Source organism: Aphelocoma coerulescens, chromosome 27, assembly GCF_041296385.1.
Source record: "Aphelocoma coerulescens isolate FSJ_1873_10779 chromosome 27, UR_Acoe_1.0, whole genome shotgun sequence".
In the NCBI taxonomy this organism is placed as follows: domain Eukaryota; kingdom Metazoa; phylum Chordata; class Aves; order Passeriformes; family Corvidae; genus Aphelocoma; species Aphelocoma coerulescens.
Window position 1 is genome coordinate 16177 of NC_091040.1, and position 15638 is coordinate 31814.

The 15638-nt window shown below is 48.0% G+C and overlaps 1 protein-coding gene across 2 annotated transcripts; it reads right to left on the bottom strand.

The window, feature by feature from the left end:
* Nucleotides 1–5342: 5342 nt before the first annotated feature.
* Nucleotides 5343–15416, bottom strand: LOC138099471 (tyrosine-protein phosphatase non-receptor type 1-like). Of its 2 annotated transcripts, none has more exons than XM_068996713.1 (6): nt 15203–15416; nt 14503–14731; nt 8394–8467; nt 7593–7796; nt 7000–7161; nt 5343–6377 (listed from the first exon to the last, which is right to left on the bottom strand). In XM_068996713.1, the coding sequence occupies exons 2-6, from the start codon at nt 14636–14638 to the stop codon at nt 6267–6269; spliced, it is 687 nt and encodes a 228-aa protein (XP_068852814.1). In that variant the 5' UTR covers nt 14639–14731; nt 15203–15416; the 3' UTR covers nt 5343–6266. The 2 variants fall into 2 exon arrangements, with proteins under 2 accessions (XP_068852814.1, XP_068852813.1); XM_068996712.1 differs by having other exon boundaries at nt 7593–7802; nt 15203–15410.
* Between the last annotated feature and the right edge of the window lie 222 nt (nt 15417–15638).

Consider the following 15638-nt stretch of genomic DNA (forward strand, 5'->3'; position numbering starts at 1 on the left):
CAACACCGCACATTCATTCCCTCAGTGGATTGTAGCCCTCAACTTATCTCTCAGGCATCTGGAGATGGGAATCCTCCTCAGGCACAACAGAAGGCCGGCTCACCCTCTGGGAAGCTCCTGTCATCACCGGGCTGTCGTCTCCTAGTCAGCCACAATAAAGAAAACCAAACATCACTACAGGAACTTAGTGGCACGTCGGCCAAAGCCCCGACAATTCCGCTACTCACCGTCCCCTAAGAAGGCCGGGGTCCTCCGACCGCACGCTTTGGCCACGCTCCGAGGCCGACGCCGTCATCGCGGGGTATGCCTGGGTTAAGAGGAGACAAGGTGGTGTGGCATTGCTGAAACTTAAGTGGACCCTCCCTCCTCCTCCCTCCCTGACTCACCGCAACTCCACGGCCGTGGATGTACCGGAAGGTACCTCAGAAGAGAAAATGTAAAGGCTTCGTTGCAGAGTCCCGTAATACTTCCAGAGCGCTCACGACGGTGGCAAACCGGGTCTGTCGGGCGGTCGGCGAGAAGGTTCGGCATAAAAAAAGCGGACCCCCTAAAACACACAAATGACAATGGATGCTTAGAACTGCACCGGAAATTGATAACCGAGCAATAACAACTCGTTCTGTCCACCGGTCACCGCTTACCTCGCTCCATCGACCTTGACTACTGCTATCCAGCTTTACCTCCTGAAAGCAAAGACAAAGAACAATGCTGTAACATAGCCACCATTTACAGTTACCCCACAAACACAAACGGCGACTGACCTTCTTGCGGGAACCCCCTCGCCCGGTCTTGGGCGCCCTGACACAGATTTCATCCGTCTGCATCTGAAAGAAAGCGATGACAAAAGTCAGAGTCCTGCATGATAACAGCTCCAGGCATCCTGTGTCAATCTAGGAATACCAGCTAGAGGCCAAACTACACCCTATATTACAGATTTCAAGGCCTTGGGACTTGTCCTACTGCACCTATACACCAGACTACACGGCGGGGCAGAGCAGCTCCAGGCCAAACCCATGCAGGCATCCGTGACACAGGAAATGACAAACGAGGAGATGAGATGAAGAGAGAAAACTCTGGCAAGAGGAATGACCGCAAGGACCGAGAGAATGCGGAGCGAGATGATCTCGGCGAGACCGACGAGGCTCGAAGAAGATGCTAACGGAAGGGCTTATTCCGAGAACCGCAAAGATGGATGCCCGAGAATCGTCCGGTCAGAATCCTCTACCGCTCTTTGCATTCTGACAAGTCCTAATCCTCTGTAATGGATCACTGCGGTGCAGAGCTGTGAATATAGCTCAGAACAAGACCATAAAAGACCTCTGACTCAATGCCTCTGAAGGGAGATGCGATTCCAATGTGCATCCAAGCTCGTCGGTCAAAGCTCCGACGGTATCGGCACCCGGCCGAGGAACACGGAGGCTAAGGATGATGCCTGGCATTTCCGATAAGCTGGCCCCTCGAAGGGCTAAGGAAAAAGACCTAAGACACAAGATGCCCAAAAGACACAGAACATACAACAGACAAGTGACACGACACGCACCGGGACTGCTCTGCCCACCTCGGCATTGTGATCAAAAGTGAGACTTGCCCTTTATGTGGGCTAAGGGGCCCCTTCTTGGACATTCCCGCCTTCAAAGCTGACTCAAAAATCCCTCCCGGCGAGGCCCGACCCGGCACCCTGCTTTCATCCCCTCAGTGGGTCGTAACCCTCGACTTATCTCTCGGACGTCCGGGATGTGAATCCGCCTCGGGTGCAAAATAAGGCTACCTCGCTGTCCGGGAAGTTCCTGCCATCTCCTAGTCAGCTACAACAAAGAAAACCAAAACATCAGAAAATGTAAAGGCTTCATTGCAGAGTCCCATAACACTTTGGGAGGGCTCACGAGGGCGGCGAGCCGGCTCTGTCGGCCGGTCGGTGAGGGGATTTGGCATAATACGAGTGGACTGCTCAAAACACGCAAATGACGATGGCCGCTTAAAGTTTAGAGTACCGGCACTCGGCACCCGAGCGATAACAACTTTTTCCTTCCACCGGTCACCGCTTACCTCACTAACTTGACCTTGACTGCTGAGATCTGGCTTTATCTCCTAAAAGAAAAAGACAAAGAACGGTGCTATAACATAGCCATCATTTACACTTGCCCAGCACAGACAAACAGTTACTGACCTTCCTGCGGGAATCCCCTCACCCGGTATGGGGCGCTCTGCCACAGATTTAATCCATCTGCATCTGAAAGAAAGCGATGACAAAAGTCAAAGGGCTGCATGAGAATTTCACGGCTCCGACCATCTCGTGTGAATTTAGGAATATCATCTAGAGCCCAGCTACAACCTACATTACAAATTTCAAGTCCCCAGGCCTTGTTCTATTACACCTATGTGCCAGACTATGCGGCAGGGCGGAGCAGCTCCGGGCCAAACCCGTGCAAGCACCCGTGACACAGGAGATGACAAATGAGGAGACACGACAAGGACAGAAAACTCTCTGCAAAAAGAACGACTGCAAGCACATCAAAGGGCTAAGGCAGAAGACACGAGACACAAGATGCCCAAAAGACACAGAACGTAACAATAGACAGGTGACACGACACGCACCGGGATTGCTCTGCCCTGCGCACCTCGGCATTGTGATCAAAAGCGAGACTTCCCTTTATGTGGGCTAAGGGGCCCCTTCTTGGATATCTCCATCTCCAAAGCTAATTCAAAAATCCCTCCCGGCAAGTTCCAACCCGACACCCCGCTTTCATCCCCTCCGTAGGTCAGAGCCCTCGACTTATCTCTCGGATGTCCGGGGATGCGAACGTGCCTCGGGTGCAAAAAGAAGGCTGGCTCTCGCTACCCGGGAAGGTCCTGCTGTCGCTGGGCTGTTGTCTCTTAGTCAGATACAATAAAGAAAACCAAGATCAAACTATGAGTTTAGTGGCAAATCGCAACAAGTCGGCAGCTCGCTTCGCTCCTAAGTGCCCCTAGATTCTCAAGGCCCTAGCTTTATCCCTAGTCTAAGGCTGCGGCTGCTATTGTGATAGGCACCCAGGGTAGCAAGGGACAGAGTTACAAGGCGTTTCCATAAATGCATGGGATGTGTTTGCATGCCATAAAACTTGTAAATGCGGCTGCTATGCTTATGGAACGGCCTTAAGCGGCTCCCAAATACACCGTGCCGCCTTCAAAAGCCCCCTGCTGTAACTCCTAACCCGCTACCCTGCTCGTCCTCCCTCTCCCGGTCGCAATCCTCAACTTCCCTATCGGAAGCCTCAATCTCGGACACCATCTACGGCACGAGGTAGATCCCTTTTTGGACACAATGAATTCACTGAAAAAATTTCAAGTATCCCACTCAACACAACCTGGAATAGCAGGAAGTTGCACTGCTCCAAAAAAAAAAAAACCTTAGCACAAAACCAGAAATTATAAAACCACCTTACCAACCCTAAACATGTAACCCAAATGAGTGAACTTAAATATTACCTGTATTCAATGGTATCTTCTTCCCAATGTCTTCAAAGCCTCTGTTGCTTTAGAGGCTAAAAGAGCCTGCTGAAAGCAAGCTGAGATAAGCAGAAAGATCCCCATCACTGAAATGAGAGGAGAGCTCTTACCCCACTCACTCCCAGAGAGGGAATGACTCCCCTTGCAAAAGCCTGGGCTTAATATACCCCTGGCCGGGTCCGCCCCTCGTTCCCATGATGCCCAGGGAAAAGGGAGGAGCCAAATCCTGCAAGGTATAAAAGCCCTCCTAGGAGTTACCACTGTTTGGCTCCTCTGACTTAAATTTGAGGTGAGTAAAGGGCTTGGTAGGAAACTCTTCAGGGAAACGACGATGCTTTCTTTTTTTGCTTTTATATTGAGCAAAAGGGTGGCCGGCCGGTAAGAAATCAAACTTTGTGTTTTGGGAACTCAGCTAGGTAATTTGTTGTTAAGTTGCATAATTATTCCCTAGTAATTACTGAGTAGTACTCCACCTGTGGCTTAGTAGGGTAGAGAAGAATAGTAATTTTATTAACGATGTAACTCTCCTTGGGACCTCTAATTAAGGCTATATACATTATAAATAAAAATAAGACGTCTTAATACCCTCCTAGCTGCTATTAGGGTTACGTCCGTGCGGGGCTCGCTCCCGTATGACGTTCGGTACCGGGGCTTGGGTAGGAGCACCCTGAGATGCAATTTAAATCCTTAAAATGCTCAAAAAGGGAGAGCTTTCTTTGACTGAAGTCTTTAAAATGAGGGAACGGGCGGGAGTTGCCTCCACTTGAACCGATACAATGGCAAATTAATGGCTTCTCCCCTTCAATTTAATCCCCTAACCTATTGGGAAAAGAGGGGTTTTCCTCACTTTAAAACTCTCTGGTGCTGGAAAAAGGGGGATTTTTCCTCAATTCAAACCCTTAGAAAGGAGGGAGAACTGGGCTTCCCCCTCAATTTAAACCTTACAGTGATGGAAAAGGGGGAGATGAAAGGGACCTCACATACTGCCCTGCCCGCTCAGGTGCTGCCCCTTGGCACAAGAGCTTTTCCCTGGGTGTTTTCTTGAAGCGATGCTCCTTACCCGGGTGCATCCAGCCGCTCCCCGGCTCCTGCGGAGCGCTGCGACCGTTGTTCCCGAAGCGTCTCTCGGGACGCCTCCGTTGGCCCCTCTCGACCGGCAGCTCCCCGTGTAGGTGTGCCTCGGGAACCCTCTGAAAGCGACCTCTGGCAGAGCCGCCCCCTCCTCATCCACGCCGGTCGCGCTCGGTGCTGCCGCACCTCGGAGCGGGGGGATGAGGCGGAGAAAGGTCCTGCCGGTCGCTCCCTCCCCTACGTGGGCCGTCGTCCGCCCCCGAAACGCCGGGGTGTGGGGCTTTCCTTTCCGTGGAAAAGGACCGGCCTTCTCGTCCGGGTGCACGTGGCCAAAATTGGGATCCCGCCTCCAAAATTCCCTATGTCCTAGGCTTGTACTTACCGAGGAAATTCCCTGCCGATCGCAAGCGATTACCGGTAATGGTTCTTCCATAATTGTTACTGACTTCCGTTTCCTTTGAAGTGTTTGACGTGTTCCTCGAGGGGGTCGAGGGTTTGGCCGGGTCGTTTATGGCCCGTCCCTGCAGGCCCGGACCGAACCCGAGCGCCCCCGTCGCCGGTCCGCCCTGAATTTCGGTGAAATATTGATATTGTTTATAAATACTCCCTTTCCCTGCTACTCGGTCTTTCCTCGTGTATCTGCAGGGAGAGGGTTTACTCTATCCCTTGATCCCACCCGCAGCTCTCCGGCCCAAATGCCGATGCTTGCGGACACGATCTAAGCAGAAAACTACTACGAGTGTTGGCTTTTTGAAGTAAAAGTCTTATTGTACATCTGGCTGTACAATTTAAAAAAATGCATCTATTGATGGTCATTATGGGAAAGCTTTTCAGAGGAGAAAATACCCATTTTGGTAGCACAGATCCCATTTTGACAATACTGCATTTTTGTGGGTTTGGGAATCCTGCCTGTACAAGACATCTGAAAATCGGTATTTTACAATTTGATATTTGGAAACGGGGTCATTTTGATATTTTGGAACTTGATATTCTGTTGTTTTGAAATGGAATTAGTTTGGTATTTTGGAACCTGGTATTCTGATATTTGGAAACCGGGTAACTTTGGTATTTTGGAACTTGGTAATTTGTAACTGGGTTACTTTGGTATTTCTGAACGTGTTCTGGCAATTTGAAACTGGGTTACTTTGCTACCTCTGAACGTGGTGTTCTGGTATTTTGAAACTAGGCTATTTTAATATTTTGGAACTGGGTATTGTGGTTGTTTGAAACTGTTTTTCTGGTATTTTGAAATTTGGGTTTCTATGATTTTGAACTAGGTTATTCTGGTATTTTGTTCCAAAATACCAGACAAATAACAAACAAAACAAAGAACAAAATTTTTCTGTAGGCTGTTTTTTTGGTGTATTTGTAGGCTTTTTTTTTTTTCCCTGTGTATTGTATGATGAGCTTTTACTGGTTTTGTAACCTCGGGGTTTGGTTTTTTGTAATCTGCACCTGGCAGGGACCTGGGGCATCCCGGTCGAGTCTCTAGGCTTCGTTTGCTGTCTTCCGCTACGATTAACGGTTCCTGGCATGGGAACTGTTAAATTGCAGACTACATGATGAGACGCTTCCTGAAACAAATTAATTCCAGCTAAATGACTCTTCCTGCTCTGCAGTTCCTATACCTGGCCCGGTTTAAATCCGTACCTAGCCCGACTCTTCGGTCCTTCCGTTTCCTACCGCTCTGCTCGGGGCTTTGCACCTCACGCTCTTTCCTCCCTCGGTGGCGTCACGGCAGAATGTGGCGAGGTTTTGGCCGGCACTTGACGTCTCCGAGATGAACTTACCGAGAATTCTTCTGCTTTTCGCTGCACCTGCCACAACAACATTTGTTCACTGAAATAAATGCTTTCCACAATGAACTAAAGGTGTAAGGGAACAAGCGCTGCACTGTTGGGGAGGAGGATAGTTTGGCAAGGGAATTACACAGATCTGGAGGCTTGGCAGAATTGAAAAAAAGGCAAGAAAAACACAAGAACTCCAAGCCCAAGCTACATCCACTACACAAAACATATTGGCCATAAAAGCAAGAAATTCCCATCTGCTTCTAAAAAACCTAAGCAGCACAAAATAAAATCTATTTTGCTAGAGTTCTGCTTACCATAAAAAACCCTGATTAATTTAATCATGACACTTAAACTTCAGGCATATTAGAAAACTTGTACTGTCTGAAATGTCAGGGGAGGCTGATGCAGCAGCTCCACCCCAGTCACTGTGCTGGAAAGCACAGGAGGCACCTGCTACATCACAGGTACTTTTGGAAATAAATAAAACACAGCACTTTAGGTTGTGACAGATTGTAAAGCACTGTACCTAAAAGCCCCATAACATAAACATGTACTGAAGCTGAAGCAAGCACCACGTTTGAAGCTTCTTTCCATCCTGTTCCTTCCACCCACTTGCTGCAGTTCCCTGGGAGCTGCCAGGAGCACTTACTTGCACTGAAGCATCTCCCATGATGAATTTTGCCCCTTCAATAACAGCTAAGTAGGAGAACCGGAGCTGATCTGCAGTCTGGATGAGCCCCATCCTGTACTTCCTCATTTCCAGGAGAATCTGCTTAACGTCCACGGAAGAAGGGTCTTTCCGTTTGTCCATCTGCAGATAAAAACGTGAAACGTTTTCTGCTCTGATGAGGTTCACTACAATGACTCACTTTGTGGTAAGGCCTTCACACCACCCTCCACATTACAGAACGAATGAACTCACATACAATTGGTATCAACGGCTCTTTACTGGGTCTCCAAAAACACACAGGGGAAAACACTGGGCCTCAAAAATGCTGCTTTCCCTGAAAGCAAAGCCTGTCTTTGCAAATCACTCTGAAAACTGGAGACTTTTCTTCCCCTAACTCAAAATGGCCACTTAGGAATGAGACCTGCCTTGGAGTACACTCCCAAAACAGCAGAGTAAAACAACAGGAAATCACAGGGAACCCCTCCAGCCCCTGCTCCAGCTCCTTTAAGGCTGCACCAAAGCTCCCCTGAAGGTGCCTGTGCAGGAGAGGTGGCCCTGCAGGTGGCCCTTACCAGCAGCAGACAGGTGTCCACCAGGCAGAAGGTGCCCGACCTCCCGATGCCAGCACTGCAGTGCACCACGACCGGGCCGTGCCCGGGGCTCGGCGAGCCCGACTCCCGCACCTTGAACGGGAAATTCAGGAACGAGGCCGGCGACTCTGGGACCCCAAAGTCGGGCCAGGTGGTGTAGTGAAAGTGCAGAATCTCCCGAGTTTCCTGGGTCTGCAAAAACAGGGTTTGGGAACAGTTTTAGTTTGGATACACCAGTCAGAAGGACTGACTTAAATTCCAAGGACAAAGTTTCAGGGAGTCTCAGGGAGTTTTTATAGCTGCACAGCCAAGAAACTAATTACAAGTAATTGTCTCTTGTTGTGAAGGTCTCCACTGGGACCAAAGGGAATTGGGTAAGTAAATTTACTTATTTACAATTCAGTTATTTCAGTGCAGCTCAGAAGCCTGTGTCACTCTGGGTATGGCTGAGACATGAAACCGCCTGGAGTGTCCCCAGGTACGTCTCAGAAATATCCAAGAGTTTCATTTCCATGACATCTCATGCAGAATCATCAAATCCAGACCAATTCGTGACCCCCAATTTCAAGCCAATCTCCTGGCCCGGCTGCGGCGCGATTCATCTGGTGCCCCGAGATGGGACCCTCTCTGCCCGGCTGCCGGATCCAGGGGTAAGCGGACCTCCCGGTCGCGACCCTGAATTTTCAGGGGGAGCTCGGCTGTCCTTTGGCTCGCGGCGGGGGCGGACAAGGACCATCTGCACCAAATTAAGGTATTTGCTATTCCTTTTAAACACAGAAATACCTGCAGGTCCAGGGTTCGAGTCCCTGAGGGTGGGTTGAAAGTCCCGAAGAAGACTGGGTCTCCCAAAATTAGTCCTGGGCAAGAAAAAAAAGTACTTTTAAGGGGTTGGACCCCGACTTTCAAAGGGGTTGGACCCCACTGGGAAAGGTACCTTTAAGGGGCTGGACCCCACTGGCGTGTGCTATTGTACTGCTATTTTTGTTTTGTCTGTCGCTATTCTGCTGCTGTGTGAGTGAGAGTGGATGAGACGTGCTGTCAAAGTACAAAGCGAGTGAGAGGCTCTATCTGCGGTTCCGTACCCCGGCGACGGGCTCGACCGGAGGAAAGCGAAGCGCTTGGCAAAGAGCGAATGAGCATAAATCACATAAACTGTCGGTTTGGAATTCAACCTTACTGTCCAAAGGGGGTGGATTTTAGAGGAGAAAGATTTTAGCTATTGAATTGAAAACATGCAGACCCCCAACGCCTTTCTGATATAGCTCCATCTGATTTCCCTTTTGAAATCCCGTGTTAAGTGTGAGAAAACGGTTCTAAAGCTTGTCTTTGTGTGCATGTATTAATTGTGAGAGAAAGTGGTATTGTATTTCTACTAGATGGAGTGGGTGGTGTCCAAGCTGCCAGAGGAGAGAGCTTGGTATCAGACTAGAAAGAGCAGGAATAAAGAACTTGCCAGAAAAGGAAAGTGCAGATAATGTTAAAGGGGAGAGTGGCAGAGAATAGTGAGAAATTTGAGAGGAGCTGGTTAGAAAAGTACAGCAAGCGTATGGAAGAAGAGATGAGGAAAAGGCAAAAGCAATGGCAAAGGTGATGGCAGAGGTTGTAAGAATTGTGGACATTGTGGTTAATAGGTTTGGGTGTTTAGTTCCCTTTTCTGCTTGGTGTTTTGTGCGGAGCTGCGAGGCTCCTGTTATGTGGTGCTTGTGCAGAGCTGAAAGGCTCCTGTTTGGAGGGGACCCGTGCCCCTGTGCCTTTTGTGTTTTGTTGTGAAAAGCCAAAATTGGCAGGTTTCGGTTCTGAGGTGAATCCGGAGCTCCTATCTTGTGGGGAACCCTCCCCTGCCACCGGTCTGTGGTTTATTGTGGAGAACTAGAATTGGCAGATTCTAATCCTGCGGCCAATTCTGCAGCTGCTGCCTTGTGGGGATGGTGTTGTCCCTGTGCAGGCCCAGGTATTTGTCATGCAGCCTCATCTGCGGGGGCTGTAAAGAAACCTATGGGGAGAATGTTTTGCTGTCCTTCCTTGGTTAATTTGTTAGTCACCTCTCTACTCCTGGGGTGGACTTGGTAAAAAAAAAAAAATATTGAGATAAGGAACAGTTGGTTACTAAAAGATGATTGATTACTAAAAATGTGATTGGTTATTTAAAAAAAAGGCGACTCAAATGCCTGATTCACAGACTGCAACTCTTGCAAAACTTTTAAAAGCAGTCTCGCTCCCTCCGCTGAAGAATCAATTGGAAGAAACCCCACCGAAAACCTGTGGGAGACAACAAAAGTGGTGCGACAAGCACTTCATAGAATAAAAACTAAAACTCCACTTGAATAAGTTAATTCAATTAAACTCTTGTTTCACTCAGACATATTTTTTTGGGGGAAGTTTGTTTCTTTTCTCTTTTCTAGGAATGTCAAATGTCCCGACATCAAAGATAAAGCAAGCAGTTTGAGAGCAAGGAAACTGCAAGCAGCAAAATCACACCTAAATGTGATAACCGTTGCTTCGCTGTCACTTTGTGTTAGCCCTATAAAGTTTTACTTCTTTTTTAATAATCGGTCTAGTGGGCCAAATTTTCACTTTTCTTTTATAGGAATCTACCAACACATGAGATGGAGCTGTGTGAAAACCAATGAAATTGAAAGTGTCACCATAATTGCTTGCATTGTCAGTTGGTTCATGTTTGTAATTTGTTTGTGTTTTCATTGCAAGTGACAGATCAAATAGTAGTTAAAGCATTCTACATATTCTTGAGTTTAATTTTTGTCTAACTTGTTTTGTCTTTTTACTGAAAAATGGTGTGGCTCAGGTCTTATGGATGTATAATTTGTTTCAACCAATATTATCCTGAGAGTTGGTATAAGAATTTATACATATTTGAAATCCTACAAATATGGACTAACCCTCCCGGTTCTGCCTCAGAAAGCTTCAAAATTATTATAATCTGGCTAAATTTTTTGGATTTTCTAATTAGTGAATTAAAGAATCTTGACAAAACACAAGCAAATGCTACATGAGAAATGATTGAATCCCCCTTCCTAAACCAGGAGGGATACAGAAAAGCCTTCTACCAGCTCTCAAACTAAAGTGCTGTTCAATCTCATGCCATATGTCTTAAGAGGATGTTTTAACTTTTCCTCACCCCTCCTATTTATAGCACATTCTGCAATGTCAGTTGTAGGTGCAGAATGGGATGAAGGCAATTTATTCACAAAAGAAAAAAGGCTACTTGAGGTAAAAAGAAAAAAAAAACCTTAAGTTTGAAAGAGAATTCATTTCATTTTTAATCCCACCAAAAATAAAGCCACAGTTTGTAGTTTGTGTCAAGATTAAATGACAAGAGTGCTATAATCTGTCTCCTGGAAAACAGAGCATAGCCCTGATGTAAAGATATGTTTGCATGAGAATATTTTGTATGAAAATGTTTTGTGTGTTAGTTTTGTATCATAAAAACTAATCCTTTATAATGTATAGAATTATACAGCAGAGTAAGAATATTATTATAACAAAAACTGTATAAAGAAGCTACAACCAAAGAAGCCTCCTGAAGATACCTGACTAGGACTTTAAAGTGTAAGTTAAACCACTAAGATTAGATAAAGGGAAAACCCATTCTTTGACCAACTCAGGCCTAGGAAAAAAAACAAAACAAAAACAACCGACCAAACAAACAAGACTGAGAGAAATACCCATAGATAGTAAAATAACAAATCAGATGATCCCATTAGTAAGAGATGTTGAAATTCCAGGGAGATCAAAACGGGCTCCCCCAGTGATTATTGAACTACTGGAAGGGGTACAACCAGTGTCAGTTAAATAATATCCACTAAGGCATGAAGCATGAGTAGGAATGGAACCAATAATTAGTAAATTTATTGATCAGAAGTTGTTGAGAGAGTGTAGATCTTCCTGCAATACCCCAATTCTACCAGTACAAAAGCCAAATGGAAGTTATTGATTAGTTCAGGACCTGAGGACACGTTACTCAAAAAATTACAAAGTGACTGAGTGTGGTTTTCAGTTTTAGATTTAAAGGATGTTTTCTTTTGTCTGCCATTAGGTGAAAGCAGTCAGGAAATTTTTGCCTTTGAATGGGAAAACCCCAGAACAGGGAGAAAAAGCCAGCTTACGTGGACTGTATTGCCACAAGGATTCAAAAATAGACCCGTGATATTTGGAGATCAATTAGCCGAGGAACTGGAAGCCTGGACGCCGCCGCTTGGGAAAGGGGAGGTACGCTCTTGCAGTACATCGATGATCTATTGATAACAACAAGGACCTGTGAAGACTGCAAGAACTGGACTGTAAGTCTTTTAAATTTTCTGAGACTAAGTGGACATAGAGTCTCTCCTGAAAAGGCTCAGCTAGTCCTCCACAATGTTACATATCTGGGGTATGAACTGGCAGGAGGGGAGAGAGCCTTGAGAGACAACAGGAAGGAGGCAATTTGTCAAATGCCCTGGCCAACTGAAGAACCAAAGAACTGAGAACTTTTCTGGGAATGACAGGATGGTGTAGATTATGGATCTACAACTATAGACTCACTGTGAAACCTTTATACCAACTCCTAAAAGAGACTGGGGGAACTCACCTATGCTGGACACCAGAGACTAATAATGCATTTGTAACTCTGAAACGTGAGTTGATGCAAGCTCTAGCACTGGGCATACTAGATGTCACTAAACCTTTTCTGTTGTTTTCACATGAGAGACAAGGACTGGCACTGGGACTTTTGGCACAGAAGCTGGGACCGTACAAAAGGCCGGTGGCTTATTTCTCCAAGCAGCTGGACGTGGTCAGCCAAGGAGTGCCCGCCTGCCTGCATGCAGTGGCAGCCGTGATCCTGAACATAGAAGAAGCTCGCAAGTTCACACTGGGACAGCATATAACTGTTTTTGTCCCTCACATGGTGTCAGCAGTGCTCACACAGAAAGAAAATCACCGGTTAACCCCATCTCGCTTTCTCAAATACCAGGCTGTCCTGGCAGAATTGAAGGATGTGAGTATCCAAGTAACTAACGTTTTAAACCCAGCAGCTTACCTCCAGGGCAAGGCTGCTGAGGAGCCTGTAAGACATGACTGCATCAAAACCGTGGAGGCGGTTTACTCCGGCTGGCTGGACCTAAAGAACTCTCCGCTAGAAAATGCAGCAAACTGGTTCACCGATGGGAGCGGTTACGTCAAGAATGGTAAGCGGCTTGCTGGGTATGCAGCTACAACCACAGACGCTGTCATTGAGGCAAAACCGTTACCTGTGGGGACATCAGCTCAAAAGGCTGAAATAATAGCCCTAACTCGAGCCTTGGCATTGGCCGAAGAAAAACCTATCAACATTTGGACTGAGTCGAGGTATACTTTTGGGGTGGTACACACTCACAGGGCTATCTGGAAAGAAAGGGGTTTATTAACCTCACAGAAGAAATCAAGCACGCTACTGAAATTGTACAGTTACTGGAAGCAGTGGTAAAACCTTCAAAAGTGGCTATAATGCATTGTAAGGGACAGTCCCAGGGTAACACTATCCCTGAACTGGGAAATGCTATGGCAGACAAAACAGCAAAGGCAGTGGCCAGTGGGGTTCAGATCCAAGCCCTAGCTCTAATTCCTTCTAGCATCCTTATAAGTTTAAAAAAAAAAAAAAAAAAAAAAAAAACAACACCATATGACACTGATGATTTAAATTGGATACAAGAAGACAAGGGACAAATGAGCACAGATGGGTGGGCTAGGATAAAGGGTCTCATAATCATACCCAGAAAACTGTTAAAATTATTTATCCAAAGTGAACATTGCATCAGATCACCTTAGATTACAGTTCTTGAAGGTTTGAGGAGGTATGAGACAAACTTACAGCATGGTTACCCAACTTACCCGGCTTAAACAATTGTTTGTAATAGCTATTTGTGTTATTGCATTGTTACTTAGTGTTTGTATTAGTAGTTACTGTTGTATGATATTATGTACCTGGAATCGAGATGCCTATGCTCCATGGCACAAGCATAAACTTAGAACTAAGATAGAGAAGGGTTCTTACTTTAAAGACATGCAAGATTTGTAAAGAATTACAAATACCCAAAGAAAAGGGGGGGATTGAAGAAGGGGCAGTCAATAACTAACTCATGTAAGCACAAGTTAACTAGTGGGAGACAGCAAATGTTAGTTCAGACAGCAGATGCTAAAAACACAACCTAAGAGGCCAAATTCAACTTAATCTTGTCAAGATAGAGGGGACAAGGATTATCTCAGAGGCTGCTAAATCATTCATTATTTAAAGCCGTGGCTCAGTTAAAGAGCAATACCAATTAAGCTCCTGGATAAAAAGCCTGGGAGATCGGGGTTGGTTTTTTTCCATTGTTCCTTTCGGTGGCTTTTTGCAAGCAAACTATGAAGCGGACAAGCCGCAAGCGTGCTACAGTGCCCCTTGCTGGGACTCGCTCCGGGCTGGCGCTGTTCCACGGTGCGAGGGGACCGGAAAAGCCACGCGACCCACGGAACCGGCGGCACTCGCCGCCCGGGGACGGCCCCGCGCTCCCGGAACCGGGCGCAGCGCGGCTCGCGGCACGGAAGCGGCTCCTCCGGCAGGCGGGGGCGGCCCCGCACCGGGAGACCCCTCCCGCCCCCGGCGCCTGCCGAGCGGCACTGGCGCCGGGCCGAGGGGGACCCGGCGGCGCGCGGCTCGCGGCACGAAAGCGCCTCCTCCGGCAGGCGGGGGCGGCCCCGCGCCGGGAGACCCCCGCCCGCCCCCGGCGCCTGCCGAACGGCACCGGCACCGGCGCCTGACCGAAGGGGAGCCGGCGGCGCCCGAGCCCCGCGCACGGACGGCACGGAGCGGGCGGGACGACCCGGGGCGGCGCGGCTCCGTGCCGCATCTCCCGCCGGCCGGCCCGGCGGCGCTCACCTCGGCTCCGCGCGGCTCGGACCGGCGCGGCTCCGTCGGTCCCTGTCGGCGGCCCAGCCCCCAAATTCCCACTCCTCCTTAGAAATTCCCCAGGGGCCGGGAGTGCTCCCGCGCGAGACATTCGGTGCCGGGGCATGGCCGGAAGCGACCTCAAATGCGGTGGCACGCTCCGATTCAAACCTTTCAAGTGCTGGAAAAGCCGGAGTTTCTTTCAATTTAACCCCTGAAACTGAGGCAACGGGGGGTGTTCACCTCAATTCAAACCAATACAATGGTAAATAAATGTGTTCTCCCTTTCTATTTAATGGTCTAAGATATCAGAAAGAGAGGAGTTTTCCTCAACTCTCTCAAATGATGGGGAAAGGGCGATTTTTACCTTCATTAAAACCCTCAAAAAGCAGGGGCAGCAGGGCTTCCCCCTCAATTTAGAACTTAGGTTGATGAAAATGGAGGGGTTACCCTCAATTCAAACCCATAAAATGGTAACATCTGTGCTTTCCCCTTCCATTTAAAATGGAAGGGGGATCCCCTCGTTCAAACACAGACAATAATGAAGGAGGAGTTTCTTCCCTCGATTTAAACTCCTTTTGTTCTCGTAATCCCCATTTTTTTCTGAGGGCACGGGGGGAGGGACTGGCAAGATGAAATCGGAAGGGAAAAATAGAAAGAACCCCCCCCGCAAACCCACGCACCGGCTCACCTGCTTAGCTGCAGCTGCCTGGCGCCTCCTTTGGCAATGCTCCGCATCTAACTGCATCCGAGTGCTCCCCCAGACCCTGTGAGATGCTCTCACCGTCCTTTCGTGAGAGACCCCCCCAGGACCTCACCGTAAGCCCCTCTCCTCCAACATAGCCCTGCAAAAGTGAGCTGAGGTAACCCCTCCTAAAACAGGCCCCGGCAGGAGCCGCCCTCTCCTCACCGTCACAGCTCACACCTGGGGCTGCTCTGCCCCCTCATCATTCTCACGGCTCACACCTGGGGTTGTTGCCAGTCCAAGTGTGAGGGCAGGTGCAGAAAGGATTTGCTGCTCCTTCCCTGGACGGCTCATTGTCTGCACCTGACACGCTGAGGCACTGGGCTTTCCTTTCCATAGATAATAGATAGTTGATGCCAGGTGCAGGTAAACTGTCAGGGTT